Below are 18328 nucleotides of genomic sequence, written 5' to 3' on the forward strand. Positions count from 1 at the left end.
TTAGTGTATGTCTAGTATAGTCCTAGAAGAGGATCACAACAGCTCAATAGCTATGTACATATGGACCATACAAGCTGATGCTAAGTGAAACAAACTCCAAGAGTGGAAAACAAGAGGTTTTTCTTTGTTGGTGTTGTTTTTTCTTTTTTCTTTTCCCTATGGTTTATCCCTTGTTGTCACTGTATTTGATTTGGGTACACTGTGTATTGTATATTTATCTGTCTGAATTAGGGAAGGGGAACAACAAAATGGTGAGACAAAGGACAAAGAGCAAACCAACGCAACGGCGATGCTCACAGACACTGTGTTGGAAACGAACTTCACAAGTCGTGGGGAGTAGTGAGAGCTGGGGAAGTGGGAGAAAAGGAGGGAGGGGTAATAATGTTCAACGAGAAACGCACTCACTGCCTTACTTATGTAACTGTAACTCCTCTGTACATCACCTTGACAATAAAATTAAAGAATTTTTCAAGGGAAATAAGATTTGAAGGGGAATAACCATGTCTTGCTTTTGAGGGGTTTTTTTTTTTTTTTACCCAACAAATTACACATTCGTTTCCAAAAAAATTAAAGATATAGAAATGTGAACTATCTTGATGTGATCATTACACACACTATATATACTGCTGAAGTGTCCTTCCACGCCCCATAAATTTTTCCAATTAAAAAAATAATACAAATAGAAGCATAGAAAGGCACATAGAATTGACGATATATATAATTTAATTCAAATACTTGATATTCTGCCAACTGACTAAAAGCTATAACTGTCATGTTAAATACTGTTCCATAAACAGGAGCAGTATATACATTAGACGTGTTCTTTCCTTACTGGGATTCTGGAAGTTTTTGTTTGCATCTTTGAAAAACTATTTAACAAAAGATCCAAAATGTCTTATTTATTTGTAAATTAGTCCTCTAAGTTTTTATTACATTTTGTTCAGAGTCACCTGGAAAAGCTTACATCACTCAACAAAGAGAGTTATCAAGGTTACCTTCAGCTCTTGAAGCTGAAGTAGATTGGAATTGTAAACAACACTGGGAAACAGAAAGACACAGAAGAACTGCAAGATCTAATGATGGGAACTCAGTGCACAATGTTAACTATGTAGCTGCCGCTGTGACTAGACATCTCAACTAACAAGCCTTTCTTGATGGATGCCCTATCTTGAGCTAATGAAAATGGTAGTTTATAGCAGAGTGAAATGTTCTATAATTTTGAAGCATCTAAATGTAGGGAACTTCCCTAAGAATTGTCACAGACACATTTTACTTGCCAAGTCTCATCTATATGAGGTTGAGAAATGTGTCAAAGTATTTGACAAAAAAAAAATGACTTTGAAAGAAGTAAAAACACAGAACCAGTGTCACTGTGGGTTAAAACATTAGCCAGGTGCCAGTGGTTCATGTGTGTAATCCTAGATACTGAAGAGGCTGAGATTTGAGGATCATGGTTCAAAGCTAGCCTGGGCAGGAAAGCCTAAGACTCTTATCTGCAATTAATCATAAAAAAAAAAAAAAAAAATGGGTATGAGGCTGTGGCTCATGTGGTAGAATGCTGGCCTTGAGCAAAAACTCTCAGGGCAGCACCCAAGTCCTGAGTTCAGGCCTCAGGACTGGCACATACAAACAAAACAAACAGAGACATTATATATGCCAACATTTACCATTGTGAAACCAAACACAAGAATGGAGAATATCCCTCATTTTTCAGAATTGTTTTATGCTTATATATTTTAGCACTAGAGTGTTTAGTTTAAAACATGATCACTTATACAGAATTATCAATTGCTAATGTCTATAATATCCAATTAAATAATCACAAGACATAACTCTAAAGGTTATAAACAACACTGTGGGCAAATAAAGCACAATATGGCCACTTTGAACCAAGTCTCATTATATTCTTGGACACTTCAACATCTAAATAGGACAAAGTTGGAAGTCAATGAAGTTCATCGTGCACGTGCATATGCGTGTGTGTGTGTGTGTGTGTGTGTGTGTGTGTGTGTGCGTGCGTGTGTGTGTATACTGGAGCTTAAATCAGGGCTCCACACACTAACTTGGTTTTTTCGTTCAAGGCTGGTGCCCTACCACTTGAATCACAGCTCCATTTCCATAAAGTTCATCTTTTCTTCCTTTGTTCAACTCTCTTCTCTTCTGGGTCTTTTCTACCTTTTTCAGCAATTCCAGGTGCTATGTCTGTATTTCAAGCTCTCCTTAGGAGAGCTCAATACACAGGAGACACACAGGGACCTTGTTCAGATGCCAACTCTTCAGCAAGTATTCGGAAGACAGGGGTCTGCAATTCGGGGAAGCTCCTGGGAGAACCAAGGCTGCAGGTCTCAGATCCTTGATTAGCAAAGCCTGAGAAAAGATGTGATTTAAAACCAGTGCCTGGGGCTGGGAAGGTGGCTCAGTGGTAGAGCGCTTGCCTGGCATGCATGAGGCCCTGGGTTCAATTCCTCAGCACCACATAAGCAGAAAAAAAAAAGCCTGAAGTGGCACTGTGGCTCAAGTGGTAGAGTGCTAGCCTTGACTGAAGAGCTGAGGGACAGCGCCCAGGCCCAGAGTTCAGGCCCCACGACCAGACCCCCCAAAAAAAATTAAAAAAATAAAACCAGTGCCTGCTGAGCTCCTGGGAACTGAATATGCAATCTCCCTCTCTTGTGGCTGTGTTTTAGGACCTATATCTGGTAGAACACTTTCGGGTCTTTCTATGCACTCAAATTACACATCAACTTAAGAGACAAAAAATAGTAGGTGGTGACAGTAGAATAAGATCAATAGCATTAGCCTTTAAATCCAGAGACTCTGAGTATAGCAGACGACCCTCCTACACGGTAGGGCTCATCTAACAGTGAAGGCCCAAACAGACTGACCTCTGACCTCCCTGAGAAAGCCTGCAGGTGTCTTCTTATGGTGGCTTTTATGGTTGTTTGTTTGGGATTTTTATTGTAGGTTTTTTTCAGCAGTAATGAGATTTGAGCTTAAGGATTTGTGCTGATTAGGCAGACGCTCTACTCTTTCTTGAGACATGCCCCAGCTTTTGGCATTTTTAAAGAATAGATCTTTGCTTTTTTCCCCAGGCCAGTCTAGACTTTAGCCCTCCTATTTATATTTCCCATGAAGGTGGAATAGCACCATGCCCAGATGTTTACTGGTTGAGTTTGGGCTTTGTAAACATTTTGTCTGGGCTGACTACGAACCATAATCCTCCAGTCACTGTCTCCCAATGGTGAGATTATAGAAATGAGCACAAACAGCCTTTTTTCTCCCTATCAGCGCTCTCTCCCCAGCCTGTCACCCTCCCCTGCAGCTTCTGAACACACCAGCTTCCACAATCATGTGTCAGTCCCTTAACATCCATCACCCTCTCCCCCACAACCCTACCCTATGTAATATGCACATGCATATGCATGCACACATCAATTATTGGTCATATTTCTCTGACGAACTCTAGTGCAAGTGGCTTAAGTCATTTCGATCGTTAATCATATGTAAACTAATGTACCAGCCTTATAGTAGTAGCATTGCCAACACTCTAAAGACACAAGAGAACTCTAACTGTTGCTGAATTTAAAACACTCAAGTATTATTCAGTAGACCAGGCCACTTTCTAAAGCCTCAGGTACTCAGCTAACCTGTCATATTTTAACTCCGGGCAGTGGCTATTAGGGTACACACGTGAAAATGTTTCCAGATACATTTGAAAATTAAAAAACCTGCCTAACAGATCAGAGAACTTTCATGGACTGACAGACTCTTATTAGTCAAAAGAGAATGTATTCCCCATATTTTCTTAGGAGACAGCTGATAGCTGATACATTACCCTTTAGGCCAACACACACACACACACACACATCCGTATACACATTCATGCACACACAAATCCATGTACGCAGAACCAAGTGCAATCTGCCTGTGCTTTGCTGTAACTCCCTACAATGTCAGGGCCTCTCTGCCCTAATGCAGGCTCCTGGGGCGTCAGTCAGCTCCCTCCCCAGGTCAGCAGGTGAGAGACAGTACTGTAGAAATGACACCCTCCTGTGTTTTGGCAGGCATGTTATTGTGTCACTCCACGTCACAGCCGCACGATGCAGGGAAATGAATACGGCCAACTGCTCTGTAAGCAGAGGCAGAGCTAGTGCCATGCTTCCCTCCAGGCCCAGACTCCACTTGTCTTCTGTGTTCTCTCCTATCTTTGTACATGGTGCCCTTGTCACCAAAACTAAGCAACCCACACACCATTGTCTCTCAAACTCCCTTCACCTCAGGAAAAAAAAACCCTATTTATTTTCATTTAGTCAATTATCTACAGATATTCCAGACCGTTTCATTTTCTATGTGAAGAATCTCACATGACTTCCTTAAGGAGCTGGTGTTTCATCTGTATTATCTCGGTTTGAGCCTTACGGTTAGAGAATTATACATACACTGAGAGGTCTGTGCTTTCTTCCTCTGCTGTATGCTTGCAGAACATTGGTTTTCCCTGAATGCATCTATTATATTAGAAGAGAGCTTCTAGCACTGTGATTCCTTCCTTCCTTCCTTCCTTCATTCATTTGAATCCCCAGCTAACCAAGCCACAGTGGGAAGCAGGTACTAGGCCAAAAGATCTCTGAGGAATATAAGAAAAGTATTCTGCATCCTAAGCACTCGTGCTAGCAAATGGTGTCTCTGACAGAGAACACGACACAGGAAGATCCTAAGACATTCCCTTCCTAAACAAATATGAGCTGGTGGTTCTGGAATTATTCCACCTCAATCCAGAGGAGATTGCAACTCTTGGGTACAGAAGTTACGAATTACAGAGTAACTGTATCATGTATGAAAAGGCGCAGTCTGTCATGGCTGCTCAGGTCAGCACTAATGGAAACTGCCCCAGCCTCCCAGAAGCCTTCTGCCCTGGGACCAGAGCTTTTGCCTGGAGCTCCAGGCAACCAACCGCATAACTATACTTTTGCCACTGCATTCAGATCCCAGGATGGAGAACTCCCTGCTTAGAGCTAGTGCTCTATCACTTGCTAACCCCTGATCCTTTCCCTTTCTATTTTAGTTTATTCTCCAGAAAGAGTCTGGCACTTTCCCTCGGCTGGCTTCCCAAAGATAGACCTATCAAGTAAGGCAGCAAAACCTATAGCAGAAAATATTCGACAACATTTGTTAAGCTTAGTCAAAGTAATTCTTCAAAGTCAGCCAATACTCAAAAAAACACAATAGTGAAGACACAACACAGACAGTCGTTGGGTAAAAATCTTAACCCCACCCCTGTAAGAGGAAAGCAACTCCACTCAAGTTCTAAATCAGGCTGGAACTAGAAGCTCAGATCAATAGAGATCTTCAAGATGGGACCATCCCTGACATGTGAGTCCACAGGACCTACTCACAGGTAGGAATAGGAGGTGGCAACTAGAAATGCCCTTTCCTAGCCAAGTCACTGGACCTTCACAGCATACGTAACTTAGAAAGACTCCCCTTAAAATCAGACATCGATGACAGCAATGCTTTTATTTCCTGCAGGGCAGCAGGCTGTCCCGAGCTGAGAAGTAGCAGAACTGTGTTGAGTCGAAGATTCTTCCTGGCACGGGCAAAGGGCAACTGTCCCTAGTCTCCAGGTCCATAAGCCTCATCCAGCTCCACTTTACCAAGTGCAGTCCACGGGTGGTGAAATCCTCTCAAGGGAACTCTTCAGCCACCACAAGAAGATAGGGAATGGTAGCTGGGTCAGAGAAGAGAGAAGATGTCACTTCTCTTCCATAGGAAGAAAGACACTCTAAAATCAGCTGATCTGTCCTGATTCGTCATCACCAGTAAGTGCTGGGCCAAGCCATGCCCTCCTGTGATTCATCCCTCTTGACATCCTTGCTGGTATTGTGACCTTCTGGATAGAGAGAACATTTCCAGGCTGTTTTTCTTTTCTTTTTTCTTTTTTTTTTTCCTTTTTTCTTTTCTTTTTTTGCCTTCCTGGTCATTGAACTCTGGGCCTGGGCACTGTCCTTAAGCTTTTTCATTCTACCACTTGGGCTACAGCACCACTGTGGCTTTTTCTGCAATTAACTGGAGAAAAAAGTCTTATGTACATTTCTGCCCAGGCTGGCCTCAAACTGCAATCCTCAGATCTCAACCTCCTGAGTAACTAGGATTACAGGCGTAACCCACCAGCACCCCACTCAAATTTTGACCTTTCACAGGATATTGTTTTTAAGGACTCAGTGTCTGGTACAATACCAGGTTTATAGTAGATACATATACACACACACACACACACACACACACACACACATACACGCACACATACACACAGATTTAAGTAAGAAATGAATGAATGAATGAATGAATGAATGAATGAAAACCCGCAAATGAAACAAGAGTTTCTTTCTGAGGGGAAGAGAAGAGATACTTTCTTTGTTTATGATTTGGTAGCTGAAGACAAACTTCTTCTACAATTTAATTTATGGAGATGATCCAGATGGACAAAAAGTAGATTAATGTCAAATCTATACAGTTCTTGAAGACTTCACATCCCTTTAGAAGCCTGACTAACATGTAGAACTTATGAAAGGAAATATCTCCTAAAGTTCCAGACCTGGCTTATTTTTCTCTCACATTTCTTCTCAATGAACAAATAACCAGATACAAAATCTTTATGCCTTATAGCCAATACACATTTATAAAAATCAGTGCAGTTGGAATTAGCAGTATCCAGCTAACCCGACAGAAAATACAATTTTACTCAAACGAAATTACCGTGGCAATGTCAGAATGGCACTGGCAGTTTGCAGGTGACTTTCTCAAGCACACTGCCACAGACAAAACCCATTTCTCTCATCACTTTCCTATGGCTACCACAGAAAATTCAACCCTTTGTGCTTTTCTCAGTTCATGAGAATACGTCAGGCCTGCACCAAGTGTTCCTGCCTGTCATCTTTCTCAGCCTGTGACAACACACACAATGCCATGCAAACACAAAGACAAGGTTGGAAACTGTGCAGGCAAAACTGACATGCAGGAGTCATAAAGAGAAATCAAGATGTGTTTTACTAATTTGTCCTAGATTATTATCAAAACAAAAACCCTCCAACACACAGGTAAGCACCCTGAAGAGTCTTTGATGTCTGGTTTGAGAATAGACAGATATGTGTCCAAGAGTATCCAAGCTCTGGTATGCCAGGAGAGCATCACTGTTCTACTTGTTACTCTGTATCCTAAGTCTTTCAGGTACCAGGGACTCCTGGGTATTTAAAAAGGTTGAGGTCAAGGTCAGGTCTATGTTGAGTTCTATGTCAAAGAAAATGTCAATAGTGAATCAGGTCGGGAGCTGATGGCTCATGCCTGTAATCCTAGCTACTCAGGAGGCTGAGATCTGAGGATCACTGCTCAAAGCAAGCCCCGGCAGGAAAAGTCCATGAGACTGTTATCGCCATTAAACCACCAGAAGACTGGAAGTGGCACTGTCGCTCAAGTGGTAGAGAGCTCACCTTGAGCTGAAGAGCTGAGGGACAGCGCCCAGGCCTAGAGTTCAAGCCCCACGACCAACAAAAATAATAATAATAATAATAATAGTGAACCAGAAAAAGAAATAGAGAACTCTTTGGTAGTATGGAATCAGCTATCTCATTTTTACAGGGCAAATGGACAAGGGTTAAAATTAGCTTATCTCCTTTTATAATTAAGAGATTATAAGAAAATTTCACTTAGAAGATCCTGAATGCTTACGAGATGAAGCAACAAACTTGTTCAAGAAAATGATTCCAAGGAAATGCTAAACATCATAAAGATTTCACCATCACGATTTCCCTCTGGGAGTTAGTGTTTACTTTCCATTTTGTAACCTGATGCAAAGTTAGTACAGTTGAAGGAAGTAGTCTGAACCCAGGGTAAGTTATCTCATACCATTTCTTCATTCCAACTGCATCCTGTATTCAAGTGCCACCTATATGGTACCAGTTATGCGTGATGCAGTGATGACGATTTTATCTATCCTCTAATAATAGAAAGAGGAAATACATCTCCAACCTTTCAGGCCAGGCACTGGAGGTTCACATCTGTAATCCTATTGGTAGAGGTAGACTGAGATACATCCATTGACAATATGTACAGTCTGCACATGCATAGCATTGGTTCTTCTCAATTAAATTGTTTGTTTTGTTGGTCGACTGGTTGGCTGACCTGTTGGCTGGCTGGCTGGCTGGCTGATTAGTTGATCAGGTTTATTTTCTCCAGTGCTGAGGATGTAGTTCAGGTCTGGTGGAAATTAGGCAAGTTAGGAGACATAAAGAGACTATCTAAATCTGCCTTCTTTGAGATGATCAAAAGGCTGTGCTCTGAAGTTTTTACAACAGATAAAGAGACAGAAAGAATTAAAAGCATGTCCAGAAAAAAGGTGTCCTGAAAGTTACCTGCATTTTGAGTAGACCTGACTCATTTTACCCACCTAGAAGCATTTTCTAAAGACTAGGAGTTGCTAGAGATATTCTTCCAGCTCAGAAAAGTATAAAGATCATAGTCAAGGGTCACTATCTTCAAGACCTCCTTTTGTCTACTTCTCCTTACTTCATTCTGTCATAGAAAAATAAATTCTTGATAAAAAATCTCCTATTTTGTGAGATTCTCCTGTTTGTGAGACTTCATAAAAATGCTTTTTACATATGAATCTCAAGGATATTTGTTTTTTCATATAAACTGGGAAGCCAAAAGAACACTTCATCCATCATCCAGTAACAGAAGCAAAGAATCCTAGAGTATGGACTATTTGATTCACTCAGCAAACATCTACTGAATACTTACTATGTGCAAAACTCCCTTTCACCAAAGGAAAGGCCCAGGAGCCAGACTTGAGCGAGGCTGCATTGTAAGTGCTCCCTTGTCTCCCCGCATCACCCTCCAGAGCACAACTCCTATTTCCAGAACTTCTCTTGGCCTGGTATCCCCTTCCATCCTGCATTCTCTGTCTCATCTGGCAGACAAAATAAGGAAAATCCGATTCTATCTCAACAGGAAGTGGTAAGCCCAAACAGCATGTAGACCACCTAAACCTGCCAAACTGAAGGTGACAGGACCCATGTTTTCTGGGCCACTTCCCTCGCCAGCCTGAGGAAAGCAGTCCCTGACTTCCTAAGAGATCCAAACTGAAGAATGTATTGGCATACATCACAAATGCCACTTTCAACCTCTGACCACATGATTTTATTTCTTCTATAATCTCACAGTTATTGGAGATTGGAGAATTTAATCCAAAATCATTCAATATTTTGTTTAATGATCTTTGAAGTGGAAATCCTGTCAAAATGACCATTCTTAACCTCTTAGAAGAAGGAACCGATCTTAAATCTACCAACCACTCTTCTCAAACTGAACAGGCACGGGGCAGAGAGCGATCTGATACGACAGTGTCGGGTGGGGAACAAAGCCACAAGACAGACTGGCATACTCTCCTAGACAGATGAGCTTCCCCTCAGAAGAAAACACATGTTTTATATTAAAATAAGCTCTGCCAGTCATTAAGATTATGCTTATCATCCTTTGCACTCAGGAGGATGAGTTCTGGAGGATTTTATTTGAAGCCACCTGGGGCAGGATTAAGTCCAGGAGATTAAGCCCCAATCCTGATGAGTGCTCGTGCACGCACAAACAAACACAAACACACACACACACACACATACACACTCCCCCTAACATTTAATAAAATGATCAAGAGGTTAAAGGTAAAAATTCAAGGACCAGTGAAGTGGCTCACACCTGGAATCCCAGCTATACGTAGGTAGAGATGGGGACAATCAAGATTTCCATCAGTCAGATCAAAAAGCTCCCAAGATCCCATCTGAACAACAACAACAAATTCCTGAGACCTCTTCTCAACCAATAAAAAGCTAGGTTTAGTGGCATGTGCCTGTCACCCCAGCTAAAGTGGGTAGCTTAAAGAATATTATAGACCAGAACCACCAGGGCATAAATGCCAAGATCTTATCTGAAGAAAAAAGAAAAGAAAAACACAGAAGCAGAAGGGGATGAAGGCATGGTAGAGCACCTGCCTAGTTAGCACAGGATACTAAAATCAAGCCCCAGTATTATATACAGAAAAAAAACTCATACTTAAAGCGGTCCACAATTTCTCAGCTGCCTGCAAATAACCCTCTTGCCTTTAAATATTGTTTAGTAAAACTTTTGAGAAATGTTCACCCATACTCTGTACTTTATCTTATGTTTGTCTCTGTCCCCAAGAACCTACAACAGTAGCTAAGATAGTATCTGGTATAAAGAGGTCACTCAGTAAAGTTTGCAGAACTAATGACATAATGACATTATCAATAACAAAAGACTTTTTTAATCACGTTTGGGTGAAAGGATAGGTGGACCAACAGCTACATCAGGAAATGGGATAAAAGCAATCCAATTTACCAAACACCCAATGGTTGCCATGGTAAGTTCAGGTGAGTCAACTCAAGTGGAGTTCTTTTCTACTTTGACAAGTTCAGGAAAGCAAATATTGTACTTGTTAATCTCACATTGAAAGGTGAGGCTTAGGAGACAAGTCCACCAGGTGAGACTGGTGCTCATTAAATGTAATAACCTATGAAGGTTTGGAAAGGCACAGTGATAGTAATAATTCTACCAATGATATGAAGTCTTGATTGGTGGAATGACCTTTAAAAATGAAAAAGGTCAATAATCATTTAAAGGTTAACCATCTGCTCCTATACTGGATAACCATGGAAAGATTCTACGTACACAAATATGGACAGTATGAATACTTCATTCCTAAAACTGCATTAAGATTTGTTGTTGTTGTTTTGGGTGCCAGAACTATCCCCTTGTTTTGTGCAAGCCCACAATTCTCCTTCCAGCTTTTTGCGGATTTAATTGAAGATGAGAATTTCACGGACTTTTGTTCCCAGCCTAGCTTGAACTACGATTCTCAGATTTCAGAGTCATGTGTAGCTAGGATTACAGGAATGAACCCCCAAAGATGGGCTTTCATTCCAAAAAGTATTATTATTCTCAGCTGGACTAAGTTATGCTGAAAGATGATTCAAAGAAAGAGCAGAATGCACAGCCATGTTTACATTTTCCTCCCACCCTGGAGACACTGGTTTCACCTCACTTGTAAACAGAAAAGATCAACTGCCACACCCACTTTCTCTACACCAGCCCTCGGATGGCAGGATGAGTGACCTGCTCCTTCTCCAGACCCAGTTCCACAGCCCTGCACTCCCCAGACTGGAGGCTCCTCCTCCCTCCCCTCCAGCCTCCAGTCTGGGAGTGAGAACTCCCTGCCTCACAAGTGTGTGGGGTGCAAAGCCAGTATGTAGTAAGCACCTGACACACATGGGAACAAGATGTTCTTTTCTGAGACTCAGGCAAACCATCAGCCAATGTACTATCTTTCCGATCTTAGCAATAACAAAAAGAGCTCAATACAATTTTAACTAAAACCCAAACAGAAAGCAGAAGAACCTGCTCAGCATTCACTGAATTGGGAGGAAATAAATAGTAGAACAACTGTAGACCAGACTCCAAGGCAGGGACTGATGCAGATGAAGCTAAAACTTTTCTTCCTCCTTCCTCCCTGAATGTCCTATAGTCTGGCCTGCTGGCATCTCTTCCCTCCTGGGAACTAAACTAGAAATGTGGTATTCAATTATTTCTCTCAAAGACAGACTGGTTATTTTATTCTATTGTGCAATAAACCAGTTCTGTTCCTAAGAACAGAGTGTGGTGGGCACTCGTGAACACCTGTGTACGGTGCCTGGTGTGTGTGTGTGTGTGTGTGTGTGTGTGTGCGGTGGGCACTCGTGAACACCTGTGTACGGTGCCTGGTGTGTGTGTGTGTGTGTGTGTGTGTGTGTGTGTGCGGTGGGCACTTGTGGACACCTGTGTACGGTACCTGGTGTATGTGTGTGTGTGTGTGTGCGCGGTAGGCACTCATGAACACCTGTGTACGGTGCCGTGTGTGTGTGTGTGTGTGTGTGTGTGTGTGTGTGTGTGTGTGTGTGTGTGTGGTGGGCACTCGTGAACATCTGGGCCTAAACACAATCAAGTTTCCTTTCCTACCAGGTCAGGATCCTCCTACCTGGAGGATGCCAAAGTGGGCTTGCTGCCTGGGGCAGCGCCTGAGGCCTGAAGGGGCCTGCAGGGGAGGGGAGGCTGGGGGAAGGGAAAGGACGGGAGGGGGGGGACAGGGAGGGGAGGGGAGGGGAGGGGGCAGGGAGGGGAGGGGAGGGGACAGGGAGGGGACGGGACAGGACGGGACGGGACAGGCGGGGAGGGTTCCAGGGCTGGTTCCAGGGCTGAGGATGCCTGCGTCCCGACCCCGGCTCCTCTGCGAGCCCCGGGGCCTCTCCTGGGAAAAGCCAAGCGAGCAGGAGAAAGGGGCCCAGACAGGGCCCGAGGCTGCGCACCCCAAAAGCCACCCCTCCGCGCCCCACCCCGCGCACCTGGGAATGAACCTGGCTTCGGCCCCCAGTCGTCCCTGGAAGTCCCGCCACGCGCGGCCGCCGGCCCCGTCCCCGTCCCCATCCTCGTGGTCGTGGTGGCCGAGGGGGTCGGGGTCCTCGAGGCCGAGGGGGTCGGGGTCGGGGTCCTCGTGGTCGTGGTGGCCGAGGGGGTCGGGGTCGGGGTCCTCGAGGCCGAGCGGGTCGGGGCCGGGGTCCAGGTCGCGGTCCCCGCGGGGCTGGTCCTCGAGCCCCGCGCCCGCCCCGCGGAAGCCGCGCGCGAACTCCTGGAAGGTGATGGCGCCGTCGCGGTCCGCGTCCAGGCGCCGGAACACGGCCTCGGCGTCCGCGGGCCGCACGCGCAGCTCGCGGCACAGCGCCCCGAACTCCTCCCGCTCCAGGCGGCCCGAGCGGTTCGCGTCGCAGGCGGCGAAGACGGAGCGCAGCCCGGCCAGGGCCCGCTCCTCCGGGGCCCCGCGCGCCTCCATGCCGCCCGCGCCGGGGCCGCGCCGGACGGGGGACCGCGCCGGACGGGGGGCCGCGCCGGACGGGGGCCGGGAGCCGGGTCGGGGGCCGGGAGCCGGGCCGGGAGCCGAGTCGGGAGCCGGGTCGGGGGCCGGGAGCCGGGAGCCGGGTCGGGGGCCGGGAGCCGAGCCGGGGGCCGGGAGCCGGGTCGGGGGCCGGGAGCCGAGTCGGGAGCCGAGTCGGGAGCCGGGTCGGGGGTCGGGAGCCGGGACGGGGGCCGGGAGCCGAGTCGGGAGCTGGGTCGGGGGCCGGGAGCCGGGTCGGGGACCGGGAGCCGCGCCGGGGGCGGCCCTTCCCGTCCGGCCGGTTTAGCCGCTGGCGGGAGTGTCCGGGAGGGGCGTGGCGTCCGGGCCGGTCACCGGGCGGCGCGCGGGGGGTTCCGCCTGGTCCCCGGGGCCCCGTGCGAAGCGCCCCGGGCCGCGCCGGAGCACCGAGCGCGCAGCACCGCCGCCGTCTCCGCAGCACCCGGCACGCAGCACCGCCGCTCTCCCCGCCGGCCGAGGCTCCGCCCTCCGAGGCGGGGTCGGCGCTCGGACTCGCGCCTCCACCTCCGGCGGCAGCTTCTGCTTTCCTGGACGGGACGGGGCGGGCCGGGCGAGCTTCGCCGGGCGGACGGAGGGCCGGCCCCGGCCGGGGCCAAGCCGGGAGCTCGGCGGCCTTTCCGCCCCGGAATGGGCGGCGCCGCGGCGGCCCGAGCCGGAGGGAGGGCCCTCGGGGGCGGCGGCCCGAGCCGGAGGGAGGGCCCTCGGCGGCCAGGCGGCCCGGGCTGGGCCCTCGCAGCCGCCCGCCGCGCGCGGTCTCTGGGCCCAGCCCTGCCGGCCGCGGGTCGCAGTGCGCCCGGTCCTCAGGGCCCGCCGCCCGGCCCGTGCTCGCTGAGGCCCGCTCCGCGCGCGGCCCCCTCTCGCTCGGCCTCCCGGAGCCGGGTGAGCGGCGGAGCCCCGGGCGCGGCCGCACTCGCAGCACCTCCCGCGGGTGCCCGCCGCCACAGTGCCCCCCACCAGGAGCGGCTCCACCCCGGCCCCAGGCCGAGAGAGCGCGCGGCCGCAGCGGGAAGCCAAACAAGAAAGGGCCCCTGCTCCCGCCGGAGCGGGAGTCGTGGGACGGTCAGGGTGTCCTTAGGAAAGGTTTTGCAGCTCTCCAGGAGTGCTCTTGGCCAGGAACGGGAGCTGACAGGCGTCTTGGAAGGACGAAGGACCCGTCACGACCGTTGGAAAGGTCAGCTTGCTCTCTGGCAATTAGAGACAATCTTGTTAGAGCATGTTTCTAAAAGAGTGAAAAGATGTCCTTGCAAAGAAAGGTTCGTGACCAAATACTTTCATAAAAGAATTGGAAAAGAATCCTATTACTTCCTTCTGGGATGAAATAAAGATATGTATTTCCTAGTTGAATTTTACTATGAACGTTTTAGTTAGGGGGTTGGTTGGGATTTCTATGAATTTTCCAGAGTAACGGCCGTGGAGAACATACTTTGGGAAACTCCATGGTAGACGATGAGTGGGGTGGGCTGTTGTAGGAAATGATTCCTTGTTTGCATCGTGAGTCAACCCAGCATCCCAAAGCAGGAGTGAGGATGAGCTCTGCAGCCTGTTCTCACCTGCCGAGATAAGCTTTCAATGGAAGCCTGTTGCTATGCACCATGTACAATTTCCTTCTTGCATAAGAGCATCCCTCAACTGTTTTACTCCTGCAGTTACTCTGCCTTAGAAAGATCTGCTACTCCAATTAAGACAGACCTAGATAGCCAAGTAATGGAATACCACTGAAGGGAGCGATGGGTAGGTTTGAGAATTCTCTGGAACTTATGCACCACTGAAAGAGCTGGAGTGCCTGGAGTCTTTTCTCATGAGCAACTAACTACATACACATGGCTTACTGTTTGCAAGAAAGTGAAAAGAAAAATATTGAAGAGTTTCCTAGCAGAGATGAGTCAACATACGGATAGTGATCTACTTACCCTTTATGTAATGCATCAAAAAGAAAGAAAATAAGACATATACTCATATACTCCTACAGAGTAGCATCTAATTCTGATGTTTTATTTTTCAAATAAAGCATTAGAGATTGTGTTGAACTTTTCATTGTATGTTTCTGGAACTCATCTACAACATTATGGGCTGTATTAGCAGATATTAGGCTTGGATGAACCTTTTAATTATAAGACACTGGACATCTTTATTGTGCTCCAAAGTGTATCAAACACTTTTACAAGTCAAACCAGACTGTTGCTGGCATTCGTCCCTGGAGCTGAGGGAGGAATGCTAAGTTCAAAACTCTTGATCTCTTCTGTGATGACAGAACAAGGCGTCTGTGCATTTTCCCACATGCACACAATATGGGTCTTGCACATCTTGCTCCTCTCAGTTGAAACAAAACTTTATAATTTATATTATGTGTAGCAAAAACACAAATGGCTCTCAGTTTAATTTTGGTTATCCAAAACAGCAAACTGCTTAAAGTATGATTCTACAAGAGCTCCCAAATTCCCTCCCTTTAGTGTTCAAGCTCTGAACACTACAGGGAACAGGACCCAAGAACATGATGAGAAACCAGGGCAGTGATAACTTTAGATGATATAAAACTCTCTTCCCCAGCTGCCTGTGAAGAGAGGAGCTACCATGACATGAGCAGGCTGGGCAGCTAGGTCCTGAGCAACCGTTTAAGAAGCCTAGAAGAGATCTGGGGAAGGCCTCTAGGAGCTGAGCGTGACCATACTCACAGCCAGCAAGGAAGGAAGCCTTTGTCCTACAACCTAGGAGGATTGGATATGGCCAACAACCAGAATGAGCTTGGAAGAGGACTCTGGGTATCAGATTAGAGCACAGCCCCAGCTAGAAATAAGGCCTTGATTCTAGCCTTCTGAGACCCTGATCCAAGCACCCAGTTGTCCTGTTCCTTGACTTAGTGGACTGTGAGACAATAAATGTGACTTATTTTAAGCTGTGAATCTTGTGGTGATCTGTTGCAGTGAGACTCTACTGATATCTAAATGCAAATCTGTTTTCTTGAAAAAGAGGAAAAGGAAAGGAGACAGGATAAAGTTTCAAAGTGCTGACAAAAGCTGTTAGCAAACTATGACATGTAGTACCTCTGAAACTATTTATCATATAATCTTAAGTTAAAGTAGCTTTTAAAGACTTTTGGTTTTGAGGTCTTGCAAACATAGCCATTTCAGATTGCCCAGGTATAATCAACTGCCTATTAATGTTGCACAAAAACTGATTAAAAATAAACCTTTAAAACAAATCTTAGAGAAGAAAAATAAGGAAACTTTTATAACTGTGAGAATACCTAATGGAGAGTCATCTGAAATCCTTCAGTATAGGGAGGGCCCAGTAGAGCACTTGCTTAGCATGTGTGAGGCCCTGGGTTCAATTCTCAGTAACACAAAAGGAAGAAGAGGAGGAGGAGGTAGTAGATGATACAATTAATATGCACTAATGACAAAGTGTTAAAAATAAAGTTTAAAGGGCTGGGAAGGTGGCTCAGTGGTAGAGCGCTTGCCTTGCATGCATGAGGCCCTGGGTTTAATTCCCCAGCACCACATAAGCAAAAAGAAAAAAAGCCGGAAGTGGCGCTATGGCTCAAGTGGTAGAGCGCTAGCCTTGAGCTGAAGAGCTGAGGGACAGCGCCCAGGCCCAGAGTTCAGGCCCCATGACCGGATCCAAAAAATAAAAAGTACATAAAAATAATAAAGTTTAAAGAAAAAAAACAGACTGGATACACAGGTCTGACAGAGCATATAGAGAACTGATTAAGAGAAACTTTCCCTCTATTTCCTCCACAGATCCGTTGAACTACATCAGCTTTGAAGCTGCCTTAGTCATAAACTGGTTTGTTCAAACCATTTCTTGAAAATTTGTGCTCCAGTGCACATTGTAACATAGTGTTAGTCACACACTAAATTCACCTGTGACATAATGATTTAAAAATCTACTGCTAAGCCAGTAATCCTAGTTTATGCTTGTAATCCTAGCTACTCAGGAGGCTGAGATCTGAGAGTTGTGGTTCAAAGCTAGTCTGCTCCTGAAAATCTGTGAGACTCTTCTATCTTCAATTAACCACCAAAAAGCTGTAGTAACTGACCTGTGGCTCAAATGGCAGTGAAAAAGCTGAAGGATAGCCCCAGACCCTAAATTCAAACCCTAGTATCAGTATAGAAATGAAAAAGAAGAGAAACCTGATGGCAGAAAATCATCTTCAAAGATGAACCTTAAAAGCCTTTAAAAGATTACACAGCAAATAGTTAAAGCTAATCTACATTGGACAAAAAGTAATGGAAATGGCCAGCCCTGTTGAGGTGGAGGCTTGGGTCAGTGGGTAGAACGCGAGCCCGTGAGTGAAAGTGTCCTGTACTGAGTTCAAGTCCCAGTCTCAAAAAAAAAATTAATCTACAAGCAAAAAGATTGAAAACTTCTGTAAACTAGTGGAGCACTACAGCTTGAACTCAGGGCATGTATTCTTGGTTTGCTTTTCCACTCAAAGCTGGCACCCTACCACCTAAGCCATAGCTCCACTTCTTTTGAATGTGTTTGCCTGTCCTGATTTTATACTGGGATCCTCAGATCTCTGCTGAGAGTACCGGCACCTTGAGGCCTATCCTCTCAATGTCCAGAAACATTCAACAAACAGAAAACTCATTGTGTGCTTTCCTCCAATTTCATATAATTTATAGAGGAGCTATACATTGCACAGTACTCCCCATAGGATTCCACTGGTATGCCACTGGGTTAACTTCAAACTGCGATCCTCAGATCTCAGCCTTCTGAGTAGCTAGGATTACAGGCATGAGCCACTGGCACCCAGCTTGGTATAACATTGGGTTCCACCACAAGATAAGGACTCAAATGGTTTTTCTTGCTTGCTATTGTTTCCAACATATTTATAAGATGATTGTTTTTGTTGCTTTGTATGTCCCTCCCCCACAGTATAACCCCTGCTTTCACTGTACTTGATGTTGGTATAATTTGTGGAAGGGAAAAAACAAATCGTTTAAATAGGGATACAGGTGGACCCATTGCAACAATGAGATAGATGTACAAGACATTATGTCGAAAAATGAACTTTACAACTATGCGGTGGGGAGGCATGAGGGGGAAAGGGACGGGAAGGGGAAACAAAGGAGGAGACAACGATGCTTGATAAGAAATGTACTCATTATCTTGCCCATGTAATTGTAACCCCTCTGTACAGTATTTTCACAATAAAAAATATGAAAAAAAGAAAAAATATTGGGTTCCAGTGATTATTCAACTGAATCAATTTTGAAAATGTCTTCTATCCTAACAATTTCCTAATAATTATGGAAATTCTGAAGTCTCCAAAACAGATTTAAACTCAGTAATCCTGATATTTTTGCATTTTTTCTTAAA

General features: G+C 45.8%; 1 protein-coding gene and 1 long non-coding RNA gene across 2 annotated transcripts in view; one reads left to right on the forward strand and one right to left on the reverse strand.

Annotated features, from left to right (window-relative positions):
- Rasef (RAS and EF-hand domain containing) overlaps nt 1-12922 on the reverse strand; it is a 75492-nt gene extending 62570 nt beyond the window's left edge. The window contains exon 1 of the mRNA XM_042665621.1: nt 12438-12922. Within this exon, the coding sequence (XP_042521555.1) occupies nt 12438-12922 (485 nt within the window). The remainder of the gene's footprint in view (nt 1-12437) is intronic.
- A 1030-nt stretch (nt 12923-13952) lies between these two features.
- LOC122095133 lies at nt 13953-15903 on the forward strand. The gene is made up of 2 exons (XR_006145039.1): nt 13953-14174; nt 15551-15903. It is a non-coding gene; the product is annotated as an uncharacterized LOC122095133 (long non-coding RNA).
- The last annotated feature ends 2425 nt before the right edge of the window (nt 15904-18328 follow it).

The sequence above is a fragment of the Dipodomys spectabilis genome, unplaced genomic scaffold, assembly GCF_019054845.1.
Source record: "Dipodomys spectabilis isolate Male_0828 unplaced genomic scaffold, ASM1905484v1 ptg000335l, whole genome shotgun sequence".
Taxonomy (NCBI): domain Eukaryota; kingdom Metazoa; phylum Chordata; class Mammalia; order Rodentia; family Heteromyidae; genus Dipodomys; species Dipodomys spectabilis.